General features: G+C 37.3%; 1 protein-coding gene across 1 annotated transcript; it reads left to right on the top strand.

Moving 5' to 3' along the window:
- Positions 1-275: 275 nt before the first annotated feature.
- Positions 276-4,658, top strand: LOC144350436 (uncharacterized). The gene is made up of 5 exons (XM_085504675.1): positions 276-597; positions 795-932; positions 1,158-1,354; positions 2,956-2,984; positions 3,470-4,658. The coding sequence occupies exons 1-5, from the start codon at positions 276-278 to the stop codon at positions 4,656-4,658; spliced, it is 1,875 nt and encodes a 624-aa protein (XP_085360801.1).
- The last annotated feature ends 14,538 nt before the right edge of the window (positions 4,659-19,196 follow it).

The raw sequence follows: 19,196 nt of genomic DNA, 5'->3' as shown, positions 1-19,196 counted from the left end.
AATCCATTACTGTTCGCATATAGAGAGATCCCCCAGGAGAGCACTGGATTTGCACCTTTTGAGTTGCTCTATGGTCGTACAGTACGAGGACCAATGATGACACTGAAAGAATTGTTGACAGCAGATGAGAGGTGAGTGAAACAAAACACGTTTATCAATACAGTTTAGACCTCCAGGATCAGTTGGAAAGAACCTGTCGGATAGCACACGAGAAACTGAGAAAATCTGCATTTCGTTATCAAAAGTAATATAATAGAAAAACGAAACTAAGGGATATGAAGGAAGGTGGTGAAGTACTTCTCCTTCTACCTACTGATAATAACAAACTTTTGTTACAATGGAAAGGACCCTTCCCTATCATTAAGAAGGTAAGCAGTATGAACTATAAAGTCAACATGCCAATCTCCTCAAGAAGTACATCAGAAGGGCTAAAGTGTTGGCAACCATACATGAAAAGGATGACAGTAGTGCCTATGAGATGGTATGCACCACAGTTCCCCCCATTGATTCAGAAAGAGTCGGCCCGTGATGTTCATATAAATCCAAAGTTAGGGAAATCTAGGATCGAACAGCTCAAACGGATACTGCATGAATTTGGTGATTTTTTTTGACGGATATCCCAGGAAATACTACATCAGGTAAGCATTCCATTAAGTTGAACGACCCTGACCCTATACACAGCAGACCGTATAATGTACCACATGCGCGGAGGAAAAAGGTAAGGAATGAAATTGAAAACGTGCTCCAAATGGGAATAATCTCTCATAGTGACAGCTCATATGCTTGTCCATTAGTGGTTGTCAATAAACCAGATGGATCACTCAGACTGTGTTGTGATATGAGAAAGCTTAACCAGGTAACAGTGTTTGATGCAGAACCAGTGCCAGATCAAGAAGAAATATTTACTCAACTGGCTCATGACAATTACTTCAGTAAAATTGATTGAAGTAAAGGTTACTGGCAAATACCAACGTCTGAGGAATCGGAACATCTGACCGCTTTCATCACACATGAGGGTTTGTACCACTTTAATATAATGCCGTTCGGACTTGTAAATTCCGGGGCGACGTTTAGCCGCATCATGAGAAAGTTCCTGAAAGGTATGGAAAATGTTCATAACTATATAGACGATATATTAATCCATACAACAACTTGAGGTGAGCATCTTGAAAAAATCAAGGATGTCCTCATAAGACTGAGAGGCGCAAAGCTTACAGCTCGACCAACAAAGTGTTTCCTTGGGTATGAGGAAGTGGAATTCTTAGGGCATGTTGTGGGACATGCGACAGTAAAACCCAAGCCAGATAAAATCGAGGCCATATTTCAAGTAAGAAGGCCTACAACAAAAACACAGGTAAGATCTTTTTTGGGGCTGGTGGGTTACTACAGTAAGTTTATACCAAACTTTGCGGCCAAAGCTGCACCGTTTAGATGCCACAAAGAAAGGTCAACCCAATGTAATCCAGTGGGGAGAGGCACTCGAGAAGTCGTTTCTATCCCTAAAAAGTAAATTGATAAGTTTTCCAATATTGCAATTACCCGATTTAAACAAAGAATTTACGGCTGATCTGCACTGGCTCGGAAGATGAATTCTGATTGGCTAAAAAAACAAAAAAACTTGTGGCGTTGAATGCACGTTCATTGTCAGTATTGTTATGCAAATTCAAACTAGCTAATCATTTACAACCTTCCGAGCCAGTGCAGATTAGCCCAGAATTTACCTTGCGCACTGATGCCTCGGATGATGGTGTCGGAGCTGTATTACAGGATGTGGCAGGAGAAAAGTTCCCTGTTGCATATGCAAGCAAGAAATTAAATTCAGCACAGAGGAGATATTCTGTTATGGAACGCGAATGTTTAGCAATTGTTTAGGCAGTGCTAAAGTTCCAATCATACTTATATGACAAAGAATTCGTCATTCAGACGGACCATCAACCATTATCATGTTTAAGAAAATGGCAAATGGGCGTATAATGCGATGGGCGTTGGCACTACAACCCTTCAGATTCAAAATAGCAGTCATTAAGGGGGTAGAAAATGTAGGCGCAGATTATTTGAGTCGGTGTAGAATGAAACTCGTTAATGTTTCTCGCGCGTTTAAAAATGTGAGACATTTTTTTAAGGGGGGAGATCATTGTCACGCGAGAATCCGTCTTGAAATTAGATTGGTATACAGGTGCATGTTGTGAATGCAGAAACAGGTGTATGTTATATTTAATTTATTCAAAATTCCTTTGTTGTGTTTGCGTGGTGTGGTCGGAGAACACGTCATTCTGACTCAGGACGCCGCACTAGCAGGACGGGCTTTCAGTCCTCCGTGTGCAAACTGAGATGCTTTCTTTAAATTTATAATCTGTGCATAATTAATATAACTATTATAATTATTCTCACTTGACGCTGTAGGCGATTATTGTAAGATGTATTTCCGATGGTGAGAATATAATAAAATATATACTACCATACGTCTTGTACTGTAATGTGGGAACGATAGCTAGACCAAACATTGCCAAATTGTTTCCGGCCCGTGCCAGTGACACCCTGACCGATTCACATTTTACACATACGTAGCTAGTACTTTATACGAAAGTAGTAAATTTATCTTATCAACCATTGGAGACTTGGCCATTGGCCATTTTGTTTTGACATTTTGGATGTTTGAAATGACCGAATAAACTGGATTTTCGGACATGCCAGTTTGTTTCTAATTTGTTGATTACAGTTTACGGAGTGAGGTTATATTTTTCGGCATATTCATGTAATTTTCACGTTTAAACTGGTGGCAACTTTTATTCTTGTTTATGAATAATGCATTTTTGACATAATATTTCACTTTGTACTTGGATATCATGACAAACTTTTTATCTGATCAAAAATATGTAATGTTATCTTTGTCGGCTTTCTATAATTTATGTTCTTGATAGTTATTTACCAAAGTATTTTGTTTATTAATTCTAGGAATCGTGTAACATGGAAACTAGAAAAAGGTACGGTCATATTATGTCAGATTTCGTAAATGTTTTAGGTACATTATTTGCTGTGCCACATCACTTCAACTGTACATAATAATAGTTTCACCTTGAATATTTGGAAATTATATATTTGTATAATTGACAATCGTATTCACTAATGTTGTGTCAGCCAATAGAACAACTCTCGAGCTAGATATTTGTTGGGAATCACGTGATGACCACCCGCATTCTAGTGACAGGAAGAAATTGACTTGTGGCTTCCTCAATGAAATTCTAGTTCTGGATCGAGGTTCTCTTCAAATCGAATCATCATTGTCTCACCTAAGAGATTTTCTATTGGCTGGTAAAATCGAAATTCAATATATCATTTCCAATCAATGAATTTAGGTGCCTCTAATAAGTTCACTCCCTCAAAATATAAACAACTCTATAAACAGTTCTGTTTACATTACGAAATCATCATAATCTTATCATAATAATAAATCCTAATTTTCCATTAGTGTCTTACTAGTTAATGATGAATGGGGCACCGAAAAAGGAGGCATTTCTACAATACATCGACAGATTGCAAGATTGCTTAAAGATTCAGCATATGATGTTCATGCCCTTACCTTAACTGCAAATAATAAAGATGATTCACTTATTGAGCCATGCATCAGTGAAGCTCTCATGGAAACGAAACCAAACTTAGATTGGTTCATTAATCACCGCTCCTATTTCCCAGATCTTGATAAAATCACAAATGTACATGCCATTGTAGGACATCTTCCGATCACAGGTGTTGCTGCCGGGCATTTGAGAAAGGAACTTTTCCCTTCAGCGAAGCTGATTCTGTTCAACCATGTTATTCCTGAAGATATTGAAGTCCATAAAAAGGCTTGGACCCCAGAAAGGGTACAAGAAAGAGAAAATGAAATGTTTAAAGCAGCCAGTACTGCAGATGTGGTAATCTCTGTTGGTCCTCGCATGTTCAAGCATTTTGATAACAAATATAGAGCACATCAACGGGTTACACACAAGATGTTTCTTCCCAAACCAGATGAAAAGTTCTTTGATGTTCAAATACAGAAACCTGACAAAGTAGGTAAAATACAAGTAATCACATTCGGTCGCATTTGTGGAGTGGAGAGGTTGAAAGGTTATGACCTGGTCACTGAAGCACTTAGCAGAGTTGCCAATCATTTCAACGAATCTAATGACGAAGTGCCTGTCTGGAACATTCGTGGGGTTCCAGATGGTGAGATTTGTGAAACCAAAACATTTCTTCGCAAATTCACCAAATCTGACAAACTCCATATCAACATATATCCATATGGATCTCAAGATGAGATCCGAAAAGATCTTCAACAGAGTCATCTCTGTGTTATGGCTTCTAGAAGTGAACCATTTGGATTGGTTGGAATGGAAGCCATAGCAACTGGCCTACCTGTCTTGGTTACTAAGAATTCTGGTCTAGCTGAATACTTGGAAAAACACTTTCCTCATGAAGCGGAACATATGATTGTTGATGTTGGCATAAATAACCTGTCAAGCGAGAAAGACATAGAAACCTGGAACAGAGTCATACGGGAACGACTACGAAAATATGATCTCGCTTTCAAAAGAGCACAGGATTTAAAAGAACGTCTTAAAACCTGTGATGCTATCAACAAATCTCATCAAGAATTCATACAGCTCTTCACAGAGTAACAAGGACCAGGACAATAAACAATCTATGAAACCAGCGTCTATAATAGACAGATTAATTGAAGATCAGAAATAACAATTCTAGAATCAACATAAAGCGGTTCATCAAGCTCAAATTACTGCTCACCAATTCATACGAAACTTTCTAAAACAACGCACTGCAATGAAACAAATATTTACAAAATCAATGATACACATAAATAGGCAAAAGTGATGTGTATGTGACAATATGTAAAATGTGCAATTTGCATAGCAAACAATGTCTAGCAAACAAATAACAATTCCTCGTCTCAAAAATCTTCCTCAACGAAACTTGAAAAAAAATGACGGATAAGGATATCAACCAAGCAAGTAGAATAGGTTTAAAGAATAATATTACTGTGATAGCACACCATAACATCACAAATATCCTTCCAAAACCGGAAAATATGAATGATGATTGTCATAAGGCGCAGTCAAGTATGGCCACCAAACAAGACTGCCTTTGCTTTGTGGGTTCTTTTTCTCACTGCTAATTTTAGCACTAATTGTGACTTGTATATTGGTATACAAATGTTACCATAACGACATCATGTACGCATATTTGGTTCACACGCCGATCAGCAACTTGCATGTTTTGGGGTAGACATTATAAATGTATATTACAGGAATGTTATAAATAGATTGTGTAGATATAGTAGTGACAACTACGCAATGCTTTAACCGCGAGACACATCCCACGTAATTGTGCCAATGACAGCAGCGATTGGCTGCTCGCATGTTTAGTTTTCCACGCCTAAGAGATTTAGGATAGAGTTTTAAGATTTGCAAGAGAAGGGGAAAAGGAAGGAGTGAGACATGACCTCAACTGACCGTTTGGATCAATATAGCTGGTCTATCTGTAATGAACTAATGTGTATATTTTGGAAGGAAATCGACACCTCCAAGTGTATGTCATCTGCATGCTCACAGGAGCCTCCTAGCACGACGTGTTCGCAGCACATGTCGGAACACGCGTTTGAAGATAAACAGATTTAGCCAGGACGAAAGCTCTAGAAAACCCCAAGAAAGAAGAATACCGAATAGGACGGGATGACCAATGCGACACAAGCAACACTTTCAACTGACGCATTGTAAAGAGCGAACAATCTCAGATGAAAGAAACTAAGCCAAGCAGAAACCATGGGTAGAACAATAAGCTATTAGTATATCATGCAGAAAAAACACCTACTGAAGCTAAAAAATGCTCTCGATATAGAAAACACATGCCGGAATCGACGATGAACTTTTTCACAATTCTAGGACTATTGTTTAGTCTGTATTACATAACATAACGCATGCTTCCTATTGTCGAATTCATAAACTACTATTTTGAGATGTTGAATCATATTTTATGTGAACGCCTGTATTGTACGTTTTGAATTGATATTTAATAACTTTGTGAGGTCCTTTGTGTTGATCAATTTAAACATTTCACAGTAGACGGAGTATTTGTGACACAGTTATTAAAGTGTTATTAAGTTTTTAAGAAGTTTTTCAGCATGGAATATAATGAATGATGAATATGATATTGCCCCATATAATTCTAAGATATTTTCAGAGTTGTCAATTAAAGTGTTGTTTTAGTTCCTATACTTTGCGAGTTTGAATTTATTGATTTGAGATGCACTATTGTATGATTTTAAAATCATTTTGAAATAGAAGTGGCGCTCAACCTATGCATTACTTGATAATCGCAAACATTTGTTTATGTTCGATAGAATTATATGCAACTTTTTCCACCTGAGGGACAGCTCAAATTTGTTAGTGTGGAAATGTGTTGCCATAGGGACATCATGTACGTCATTTTGTTCACACGCCGTTACAGTATTGCTAGAGGATCAACAACTTTGGGATTGTGTATATTTAGTAGTGGCAACTACGCAATGCTTTAGCCGCGAGACGCATCCCCTGGTAATCACGTGATCGTACAAACTGCAGCGATTGGTTGATCGCATGTTTACCTTACCTTGCCTCGCCTTATAGATTTTGGATAAAGTTGGTAAGATTTGTAAGAGAAGGAGGCAGCGAGGTGTTGCATCAGCTGACACAACTCTGTGTTCATAACGCAACCAGCAATCAATAACTAGTGACCCTGGTGTAGTCAAATGTGAACATACAACAAACGCAATCATATACTATCAGTTAATGATTTATTCAATATAACGGGTACAGATTAAAGGTCAATATTATTTAAGTCACGCCACACAAGACTCAAATCCCAACAGGAATTCTAGAACCCTGTGCGTGTAAGTAAATTCCCTACGAGTTACGGCCCCTACAATGGCACGGGACATTCATCCAAATGTAAACAATGTACTAGCGTTTAAACACCGTTGGCAACATTAAATATTGCCAAATTTCCATTGTCTGACTAGCCTAATTGGGCAAAACAGAATGACGACAAAGCAGTACAAAAATAACATTAATTGTTAATTAGATAAATTAAATAAATGAAGTGCACTCCACAATATACGCAATAATAATCTCAGAATTTACACAAAACGTGTAACCCTAACGTGGTGTTACTGACCAGTATCGTATGACGAATGTCAATGTATTGTAGGCAGAATTTGCAGTTAAACGTGAAGAATTAATAAACCTCTTCAGATTTTCCAATCATGATTTGACCTTCTCTGCGAGAAGACAACACGCTGCTTTCCTCGGAGATACACAGACAGTTCCACGCGAGGTCAGTTGGGACTTGTAACTTTTCTGCATTAGTGGTATATGAGCTGTAGGCAATTATGTTCACCGTGGTTACACCAGATCAAAATAACCCCCGAGCGATCATGGTGTATCTATATAGGTAGGTATCAAAGTCCAGGTGCACGTACTCAAGTTTCCTTGACAAGCCGATCCGTTCCCTGGGCGAGGGTAGTCCGGTTAATCACATTGCAAAGGGGGTTGCTTTTGATGATTTGTACGTAGAAGGTTTTTGTTTGTTTTGTTTTTTGCAAAGGTTTGTGCGCATTTAAAAAGTAATGTTTGAGCATGGGTACTAATGCTCCACTTCGAGCGGCCTTTGGGCCTAACGCTATACACCGATATATGTCTCGAACGTCATAGATGTCTAAGCAACCAGGTTATGTCTATATCATATGTACAGTATTGACTTACATCCTTGACTGTGTCAATGTTTGCTTGGAAACAATTCATTCTGTTAACTGTTAATCATATGCAAGTTACCGGTTATAGCTAAGTTTCTGATGGCCATCTTTATAAATATATGACAGTACGTAGTTAGAAACATTGATCATAAACTCATTACAGTCAATAATTTAAGTAGTATTAAATAAATTTCTATCACCAACGTTACCACAGTTACATTTGTCGAATATTACTGAATAGTGTGGTTGTCTAAATAAAACTAAATAGTTTACGATTTCTAATACTTTCTTTGTAGATTGCAGATGTCGTCAATTATGATGGCGCCCTCACCGGTAGATTTTATCAAATAAGTTATTTCCAGTGCTGATAATAAATTTTTAGCTTACAGTTTTCTGTGTATAAACATTCGTTTCTTCACAACATAACGCCATTGTGAACAAAATCTTGTAATATATAGTACGTAACATTGTCTGCTATCGATATTCTTTCAAAGCCCCTCCCCAAAAAGGGTTACCATTTAACATATAAGTTCATTTGAAAAACAAATTGCCGCCACAAATGACGAATTTTCAAAAGTTCATTGTTATCGAGAACATTGATCTCATCAATTAGAATTGGTTCATTTAATGTAATATTTTGTTCTTCTTTCATATAAACTTCTTTTCTGTAATTGTTTGTAAATAATTCTTTGTGGTGTGTCTTGTGTCATGCATTGTTGTTATACTGTTGTTGTTAATATTTAAAAAAAATACTAATCAAAACAAAAGCAATGGCGATGTTGAAGCCATACCTATTAATGATATAATCATGTTCCAGAGAATTTAATACAAAACAAAGATGGGAAAAAATATCAATAGTGCATGTGTTATTATTCTAAACCAATACGGTGATAGTCTACAATGGGGAAACGCAGCAAAATACTCTGAATTTATACATTCAAGATATTCGAAATTATATACTGACGATTAAATATCCTATCTCATGAATACACTTGTTAGATACACTTAAACTCAACTTGGGTGAGAGTTATTATAACCAACGATGCCATTTGGTGTTTGAGGTGTCGGTGTAATATGGTGCTTCAGAGACAATGTCATACTGTTGTTGGTGTGTTAATGTAATATGGTGTAGGTCTATCGATGTTATATGATGTTTGACGTGTCAATGTCTTTATAGTGTCTGTGGGTTTCGATGTCTTAAGATCTTGGGGGTATTAATGTCATAGTTTTTGGAATGTCAACGTCATGTTACGTCTATATCATCAGTGTTCTGTGGTGTCTATGTCTTATGGTGTTGGAGATGTAAACGACATATGGTGTTTGGGATGTACATGTCATATAGTGTTTGAGATGCAGATGTCATACAGCCTCGCTCAAAGATGGGTGTTTACCAGTGTCGAGCAGGCGAGCACTTATCACCTTACTGCCAAAAAAGGTAACAATTCTTTACTGGCTAATTGGAGACCTGTGAGTCTCTTGTGCGCGGATTATAAAATCCTAACCAAGGCACTCTCCCTAAGGTTACGATCAGCGCTCGGTGACATAATACATGTCGATCAATCATATTGTGTACCTGGGAGGCAGATACACAACAATATAAGCTTGATACGTGATGCAATCACATATGCAAACTAGGACAACACTCCCCTAGCAATTGTTGCCTTGGATCAACAAAAGGCGTTCGATCGAGTGCATCATGGTTTCTTATTCAAAACATTAGGCGCATTTGGTTTTGGTGAACACTTTATCAAATATATACACTTAATCTACTCAGGTACACAAAGCCTTGTGCGCATCAACTCGTCGCTAACCAGCCCTGTTAACTTTATGCTCGGTATTCGACAAGGATGCAGCCTAAGCGGGCAACTATACACAATTGTTATTGAGACGCTCTTAAATAAAATAAGAACGGAAAGCGAAATACAAGGCATTTCAGTTAACAATAGACAGGTCAATCTTTCAGCCTACGCAGACGATGTAAGATTTTTTCTTACCGAGAATGAAGACTTTCCAAAACTTGAGCATTGGCTTCAAATATACGAACGTGCGAGCAACGCTCGTATTAACTTCACAAAATCCCAGGGTCTTTGGGTAGGTCAATGGTGATCCCGAAAAAACAGACCACTAAATATTAACTGGAACAGCGATTGCCTAAAAATTCTCGGCACATATCTAGGCAACACGCCCAGCTTTGAGGAAAATAACCGGAAAGATATGGTTGAACAGGTGAGGGTCAAATTGAATTGGTACAACAAATAAACGCCATATATGTCGTATAGAGGGCGTACTCTAATTGTGAATCAGATAGTCGCTTCAAAGCTGTTACACAAATTTCTTTAACTGTGTCCACCCAAAGCATTAACACAAACAATACAAGATGTCTTCTTAACATTTTTGTGGAAAGGTAGACACTGGATTAAAAAGGAGACACTATACTTACCAATGAATGAAGGTGGACAAGGTCTCGTGGATCTCTCATCCGGCATCGCTGCCTACCGCCTTCAATATCTACAGCAATATCTATACTCTGAATTGGAGCATCCATGTTTTTGGTTTACTGATTTTTTCCTGCAAAATGTCAAAAACTTGAGGTACGGTAAACAAATATTCGCAACAACTGTGAGTAAAAGCAATGAAAACACGCCTATCTTTTATCAAGAACTCCTGTTATTGTGGTCGTCATTGCCTTGGAAGAGAATAGAAGGTCCGTCCAATTACCATGATGTATCTGAGGAACCGTTATTCTTTAATCCACTTATAAGACACCGTCTGAGTGCTTTACCATTAAACATGCGTCATTTCATTGAAGCCGGCATCACTAAAGTAGGCCAGTTAATCGCCAATGATAGATGGTTGGATAACGACACCATTCATCGTCAAGTGCCTATATACTCCAAACGCGTGTTTGTTTTAGCGATGGGCGTTATTATGAGAGCTATACCTGAAAAATGGAAAAGGATAATCGAAAATACTCTTGATACACACGTGCAAGTCAACAATCCAAAATACTATTTTGATATTATATATAAAGAAGACGATCAAGATTTCCTGCTAAATTGTCCGTTATATAAACTTGAAAAAGGATCCATCTATAAATGTCTTGTCACTCTACAGTACATTAAACACCAAAACACGCAACAAAATACGATATGGCATGAAATACTATCGTTTCCCTCAGATATTACACCTAACTTTGGTAATTGCTACCTGCCACCCATATTAAAAAAAGATGGTGATCTACAGTGGCGCCTAATCCACGGCGCATATCCCACTGGCAGGTTTTTACTAAGTTTTCGTATCAGAGACACAGATTTTGTGATGAGGTCGATGACCTGGCGCACATATTCATTGAATGCTGTCGGCTTGCTTTTGTTCATCTCACTCTCAAAAAGATCGTCAAACTAGTACTAGATTCGAATACTGGTATTCCATTGGATTGGTACATATTCGGTTCACCTACACAAAAATATAACAGAGATTGCCATCAGTTGCTGTGCTTCCTTATCACAACTGTCAAGGTGGCAATACATGTCACACGATACAACAAAATGAATGATCTGAACCAAACCGATGTACTGATGTGCTTCAAAGAACGGGTCAAAAATCGTTTGAAGAATGAATTTGAATACCATCACCTCAACCACTCGATACAGTCGTTCACCAACCGGTACTGCATTAACGATGCCATCGCCACAGTAACAGACGGGAAACTCCATACTGCCGAGGAAATTACATAGGGACCAACTTTAACAACGGTTGAATTAATACTGGGATTTATATTGACCACGGACATTATCTTCTATTCGGACATTACTTTAACACTTATTAAGAGGCCACATACAGAGCGTGTATGTCATCGTTTTTTGTATATACAATTGTAAATCGTATATTCTAATATATATTTTTAGTCTTGCGCACATGCTTAGCTACCGATAGTTGACAATGCATGACGTATTTTAAATATATTGATCAAAACTATATACATATACTTTTTTTGTAAGTATCTATATTTATTAATCGTATCACTATTTTGACCTTTATCGTAAATTTTCAATGTATTTTTTAACATAGATGAACTTTATACTTTATAACTGAGTAATAAAAAGAGTACATATCATATAGTGTTTGGGATGGAGATGTCATATGGTGTTTGGGATGTACATATCATATAGTGCTTGAGATGGAGATGTCATATAGTGTTTGGGATGTAGATGTCATATGGTGTTTGGGATGTACATATCATATAGTGTTTGGAATGGAGATGTCACATGGTGTTGAGATGTTGATGTCATATGGTGTTTGGAATGTAGATGTCATATGGTGTTTGAAATGTAGATGTCATATGGTGTTTGGAATTTAGATGTCATATGGTGTTTGGGATGTAGATGTCATATGGTTTTTGGGATGTAGATGTCATATGGTTCTTGGGATGTAGATGTCAGATGGTGTTTGGGATGTACATATCATATAGTGTTTGGGATGGAGATGTCACATGGTGTTTGAGATATAAATGTAATATATGTTTGGGATGTAGATGTCATATGGTGTTTGGAATGTAGATGTCATATGGTGTTTGGGATGTAGATGTCATATGGCGTTTGCGATGTAGATGCCATATGGTGTTTGGAATGTAGATGTCATATGGTGTTTGGGATGGAGATGTCATATGGTGTTTGGGATGTTGATGTCATATGGTGTTTGGGATGGAGATGTCATATGGTGTTTTGGATGGAGATGCCATATGGTGTTTGGGATGTACATGTCATATAGTGATGGGATGGAGATGTCATATGGTGTTTGGGATGTACATATCATATAGTGTTTGGGATGGAGATGTCATATAGTGTTTGGGATATAAATGTCATATATGTTTGGGATGTAGATGTCATAGGGTGTTTGGGATGTGGATGTTATATGGTGTTTGGGATGTACATATCATATAGTGTTTGCGATGGAGATGCCACATGGTGTTTGAGATGTTGATGTCATATGGTGTTTGGAATGTAGATGTCACATGGTGTTTTGGAATGTAGATGTCATATGGTGTTTGGAATGTAGATGTCATATGGTGTTTGGAATGTAGATGTCATATGGTGTTTGGAATGTAGATGTCATATAGTGTTTGGAATGTAGATGTCATATGGTGTTTGGAATGTAGATGTCATATGGTGTTTGGGATGTACATATCATATAGTGTTTGAGATGAAGATGTCATATGGTGTTTGGAATGTAGATGTCATATGGTGTTTTGGAATGTAGATGTCATATGGTGTTTGGAATGTAGATGTCATATGGTGTTTGGAATGTAGATGTCATATAGTGTTTGGAATGTAGATGTCATATAGGGATGTAGATGTCATATGGTGTTTGGAATGTAGATGTCATATAGGGATGTAGATGTCATATAGTGTTTGGAATGTAGATGTCATATAGGGATGTAGATGTCATATAGTGTTTGGAATGTAGATGTCATATAGGGATGTAGATGTCATATGGTGTTTGGGATGTAGATGTCATATGGTGTTAGGAATTTAGATGTCATATGGTGTTTGGGATGTAGATGTCATATGGTTTTTGGGATGTAGATGTCATATGGTGTTTGGGATGTACATATCATATAGTGTTTGGGATGGAGATGTCACATTGTGTTTGAGATATAAATGTCATATATTTTTGGGATGTAGATGTCATATGGTGTTTGGGATGTAGATGTCATATGGTGTTTGGAATGTAAATGTCATATGGTGTTTGGGATGGAGATGTCATATGGTGTTTGGGATGTTGATGTCATATGGTGTTTGGGATGGAGATGTCATATGGTGTTTTGGATGGAGATGTCATTTGGTGTTTGGGATGAAGATGTCATATGGTGTTTGGTACGTAGATGTCATATAGTGTTAGGAATGTAGATGTCATATGGTGTTTGAGATGTAGATGTCATATGGTGTTTGGGATGTAGATGTCATATGGTGTTTGGGATGGAGATGTCATATGGTGTTTGGAATGTAGATGTCATATGGTGTTTGGAATGTAGATGTCATATGGTGTTTGGGATGTAGATGTCATATAGTGTTTGGGATGTTGATGTCATATGGTGTTTGGAATGTAGATGTCATATGGTGTTTGCGATGGATATGTCATATGGTGTTTGGGATGTTGATGTCATATGGTGTTTGGGATGTAGATGTCATATAGTGCTTGGTATGTAGATGTCATATGGTGTTTTGGATGGAGATGTCATATGGTGATTGGGATGCAGATGTCATATGGTGTTTGGGATGGAGATGACATATGGTGTTTGGGATGAAGATGTTATTTGGTGTTTGGGATGTAGATGTCAGATGGTGTTTGGGATGTAGATGTCATATGGTGTTTGGGATGCAGATGTCATATAGTGTTTGGAATGTAGATGTCATATGGTGTTTGGGGTGCAGATGTCATATGGTGTTTGGGATGTAGATGTCATATGGTGTTTGGGTTATAGATGGCATATGGTGTTTTGGGATGTAGATGTCAAATGGTGTTTGGGATGTACATGTCATGTGGAGTTTGGGATGTGTGGTAGATGCCATATGATGTTTGGGATGTAGATGTCATATTGTGTTCAGGATGTAGATGACATATGAAGTTTGGGATGTAGATATCATATAGTGTTTGGGATATAGATGTCATGGAGTTTGGGATGCAGATATCATATAGTTTTGGGGTTATCAAAGTTAAATAGTGTTTGGGATAAAGTTGTCATGGTGTTTGGGATGTAGATGCCATATGATGTTTGGAATGTAGATGTCATATCGTGTTTGGGATGTAGATGTCATATGGTGTTTGGGATGTAGATGTCATATGGTGTTTGGGATGTAGATTTCACATGGTGTTTGGGATGTAGATATCATAAAGTGTTTGGGATATAGATGTTATATGGAGTTTGGCATGCAGATATCATATAGTTTTTGGGTTATCAAAGTTAAATAGTGTTTGGGATAAAGATGTCATGGTGTTTGGGATGTAGATGCCATATGATGTTTGGGATGCAGATGTCATATGAAGTTTGGGATGAAGATATCATATAGTTTTTGGGTTACCAAAGTTAAATGGTGTTTGGGATAAAGATGTAATGGTGTTTGGGATGTAGATGCCATATAGTGTTTGGGATGTAAATTTCACATGGCGTTTGGGATGTGGATGTCATATGGTGTTTGGGATGTAGATATCATATAGTGTTTGGGATATAGATGTCATATGGAGTTTGGGATGCAGATATCATATAGTTTTTGGGTTATCAAAGTTAAATAGTGTTTGGGATAAAGATGTCATGGTTTTTGGGATGTAGATGCCATATGATGTTTGGGATGTAGATGTCATATGGAATTTGGGATGCAGATATCATATAGTTTTTGGGTTATCAAAGTTAAATAGTGTTTGGGATAAAGATGTCATGGTTTTTGGGATGTAGATGCCATATGATGTTTGGGATGTAGATGTCATATGAGTAGGGATGTAGATATCATATAGTGTTTGGAATGTAGATGTCATATAGGGATGTAGATGTCATATGGTGTTTGGAATGTAGATGTCATATAGGGATGTAGATGTCATATAGTGTTTGGAATGTAGATGTCATATAGGGATGTAGATGTCATATGGTGTTTGGGATGTAGATGTCATATGGTGTTAGGAATTTAGATGTCATATGGTGTTTGGGATGTAGATGTCATATGGTGTTTGGGTTATAGATGGCATATGGTGTTTTGGGATGTAGATGTCAAATGGTGTTTGGGATGTACATGTCATGTGGAGTTTGGGATGTGTGGTAGATGCCATATGATGTTTGGGATGTAGATGTCATATTGTGTTCAGGATGTAGATGACATATGAAGTTTGGGATGTAGATATCATATAGTGTTTGGGATATAGATGTCATGGAGTTTGGGATGCAGATATCATATAGTTTTGGGGTTATCAAAGTTAAATAGTGTTTGGGATAAAGTTGTCATGGTGTTTGGAATGTAGATGTCATATCGTGTTTGGGATGTAGATGTCATATGGTGTTTGGGATGTAGATGTCATATGGTGTTTGGGATGTAGATTTCACATGGTGTTTGGGATGTAGATATCATAAAGTGTTTGGGATATAGATGTTATATGGAGTTTGGCATGCAGATATCATATAGTTTTTGGGTTATCAAAGTTAAATAGTGTTTGGGATAAAGATGTAATGGTGTTTGGGATGTAGATGCCATATGATGTTTGGGATGTAGATGTCATATAGTGTTTGGGATGTAAATTTCACATGGCGTTTGGGATGTGGATGTCATATGGTGTTTGGGATGTAGATATCATATAGTGTTTGGGATATAGATGTCATATGGAGTTTGGGATGCAGATATCATATAGTTTTTGGGTTATCAAAGTTAAATAGTGTTTGGGATAAAGATGTCATGGTTTTTGGGATGTAGATGCCATATGATGTTTGGGATGTAGATGTCATATGAGTAGGGATGTAGATATCATATATTGTTTGGGATATAGATGTCATATGGAATTTGGGATGCAGATATCATATAGTTTTTGGGTTATCAAAGTTAAATAGTGTTTGGGATAAAGATGTCATTGTGTTTCGGATGTAGATGCCATATGATGTTTGTGATGTAGATGTCATATAGTGTTTGTGATGTAGATTTCACATGGTGTTTGGTATGTAGATGCCATATAGTGTTTGGAATGCAGATGTCATATTGGGTTTGGGATATAGATGTAGGTGTCATATGGTGTTTGGGATGTAGAAGTCATATGGTGTTTTGGGTGTAGATCTCATGTGGTGTTTGGGATGGAGATGACATATGGTGTTTGGGATGGAGATGTCATATGGTGTTTGGGATGTAGATGTCATATGGTGTTTGGGATGTAGATGTCATATGGTGTTTGGGATGTAGATGTCATAAGGTGTTTGGGATGTAGATTTCACATGGTGTTTGGGATGTAGATATCATATAGTGTTTGGGATATAGATGTCATATGAAGTTTGCGATGCAGATATCATATAGTTTTTGGGTTATCAAAGTTAAATAGTGTTTGGGATAAAGATGTCATGGTGTTTGGGATGTTGATGTCATATGGAGTTTGAGATGTAGATGTCATATGGTGTTTGGGGTGTAGATATCATATAGTGATTGGGATATAGATGTCATATGGAGTTTGGGATGCAGATATCATATATTTTTTGTGTTATCAAAGTTAAATAGTGTTTGGGATAACGTTGTCCTGGCTTTTGGGATGTAGATGCCATATGATGTTTGGGATGTAGATGTCATATGAGTATGGGTGTAGATATCATATAGTGTTTGGGTTATAGATGTCATATGGAGTTTGGGATGCAGATATCATATAGTTTTTGGGTTATCAAAGTTAAATAGTTTTTGGGATAAAGATGTCATGGTGTTTCGGATGTAGATGCCATATGATGTTTAGGATGTAGATATCATATGGAGTTTGGGATGCAGCTATCATATAGTTTTTGGGTTATCAAAGTTAAATAGCGTTTGAGATAAAGATGACATGGTGTTTGGGATGTAGATGCCATGTGATGTTTTGGATGTAGATGTCATATAGTGTTTGGGATGTAGATTTCACATGGTGTTTGGTATGTAGATGCCATATAGTGTTTGGAATGCAGATGTCATATTGGGTTTGGGATGTAGTTGTAGGTGTCATATGGTGTTTGGGATGTAGATGTCATGTGGTGTTTTGGGTGTAGATTTCATATGGTGTTTGGGATGTAGATGTCATATAGTGTTTGGGATGGAGATGTCATATGGTGTTTGGGATGTAGATGTCATATGTTGTTTGGGATGTAGATGTCATATGGTGTTTGGGATGTAGATGTCATATGGTGTTTGGGGTGTAGATTTCACATGGTGTTTGGGATGTAGATATCATATAGTGTTTGGGATATAGATGTCATATGGAGTTTGGGATGCAGATATCATATAGTTTTGGGGTTATCAAAGTTAAATAATGTTTGGGATAAAGATGTCATGGTGTTTGGGATGTTGATGTCATATGGTGTTTGGCATGGAGATGTCATATGGTGTTTTGGATGGAGATATCATATGAGTTTGGGATGCAGCTATCATATAGTTTTTGGGTTATCAAAGTTAAATAGTGTTTGAGATAAAGATGTCATAGTGTTTGGGATGTAGATGCCATATGATGTTTGGGATGTAGATGTCATATAGTGTTTGTGATGTAGATTTCACATGGTGTTTGGTATGTAGATGCCATATAGTGTTTGGAATGCAGATGTCATATTGGGTTTGGGATGTAGATGTAGGTGTCATATGGTGTTTGGGATGTAGGTGTCATATGGTGTTTTGGGTGTAGATCTCATATGGTGTTTGGGATGGAGATGTCATATGGTGTTTGGGATGTAGATGTCATACAGTGCTTGGAATGTAGATGTCATATGGTGTTTGGGATGTAGATGTCATATGGTGTTTGGGATGTTGATGTCATATGGTGTTTGGGATGGAGATATCATATGGTGTTTTGGATGTAGATGTCATATGGTGTTTGGGATGTAGATGTCATATGGTGTTTGGGATGTAGATGTCAGATGGTGTTTAGGATGTAGATGTCATATGGTGTTTGGAATGTAGATTTCACATGGTGTTTGGGATGTAGATATCATATAGTGTTTGGGATATAGATGTCATATGCAGTTTGGGATGCAGATATCATATAGTTTTTGGGTTATCAAAATTAAACAGTGTTTGGGATAAAGATGTCATGGTGTTTGGGATGTAGATGCCATATGATGTTTGGGATGTAGATGTCATATGAGTAGGGGTGTAGATATCATATAGTGTTTGGGTTATAGATGTCATATGGAGTTTGGGATGCAGATATCATATAGATTTTGGGTTATCAAAGTTAAATAGTGTTTGGGATAAAGATGTCATGGTGTTTCGGATGTAGATGCCATATGATGTTTGGGATGTAGCAATCATATAGTGTTTGGGATATAGATGTCATATGCAGTTTGGGATGCAGATATCATATAGTTTTTGGGTTATCAAAATTAAATAGTGTTTGGGATAAAGATGTCATGGTGTTTGGGATGTAGATGCCATATGATGTTTGGGGTGTAGATGTCATATGAGTAGGGGTGTAGATATCATATAGTGTTTGGGTTATAGATGTCATATGGAGTTTGGGATGCAGCTATCATATAGTTTTTGGGTTATCAAAGTTAAATAGTGTTTGAGATAAAGATGACATGGTGTTTGGGATGTAGATGCCATATGATGTTTTGGATGTAGATGTCATATAGTGTTTGGGATGTAGATTTCACATGGTGTTTGGTATGTAGATGCCATATGGTGTTTGCAATGCAGATATCATATTGGGTTTGGGA

The sequence above is a fragment of the Saccoglossus kowalevskii genome, chromosome 10 (assembly GCF_978046115.1).
Source record: "Saccoglossus kowalevskii chromosome 10, keSacKowa6.1, whole genome shotgun sequence".
NCBI lineage: Eukaryota > Metazoa > Hemichordata > Enteropneusta > Harrimaniidae > Saccoglossus > Saccoglossus kowalevskii.
The sequence above is the reverse complement of the archived record's forward strand: the minus strand, read 5'-3'. Positions and strand labels throughout refer to the sequence as shown.

Coding starts and splice junctions, on each gene's coding strand:
- LOC144350436 (XM_085504675.1), top strand. CDS start 276: ATGAAGGAAGGTGGTGAAGTACTTCTCCTTCTACCTACTGATAATAAC. Junction 1,355..2,955: donor GGCCTACAACAAAAACACAG/GTAAGATCTTTT, acceptor TATTAATTCTAG/GAATCGTGTAACATGGAAAC. Junction 2,985..3,469: donor AACATGGAAACTAGAAAAAG/GTACGGTCATAT, acceptor ATTTTCCATTAG/TGTCTTACTAGTTAATGATG.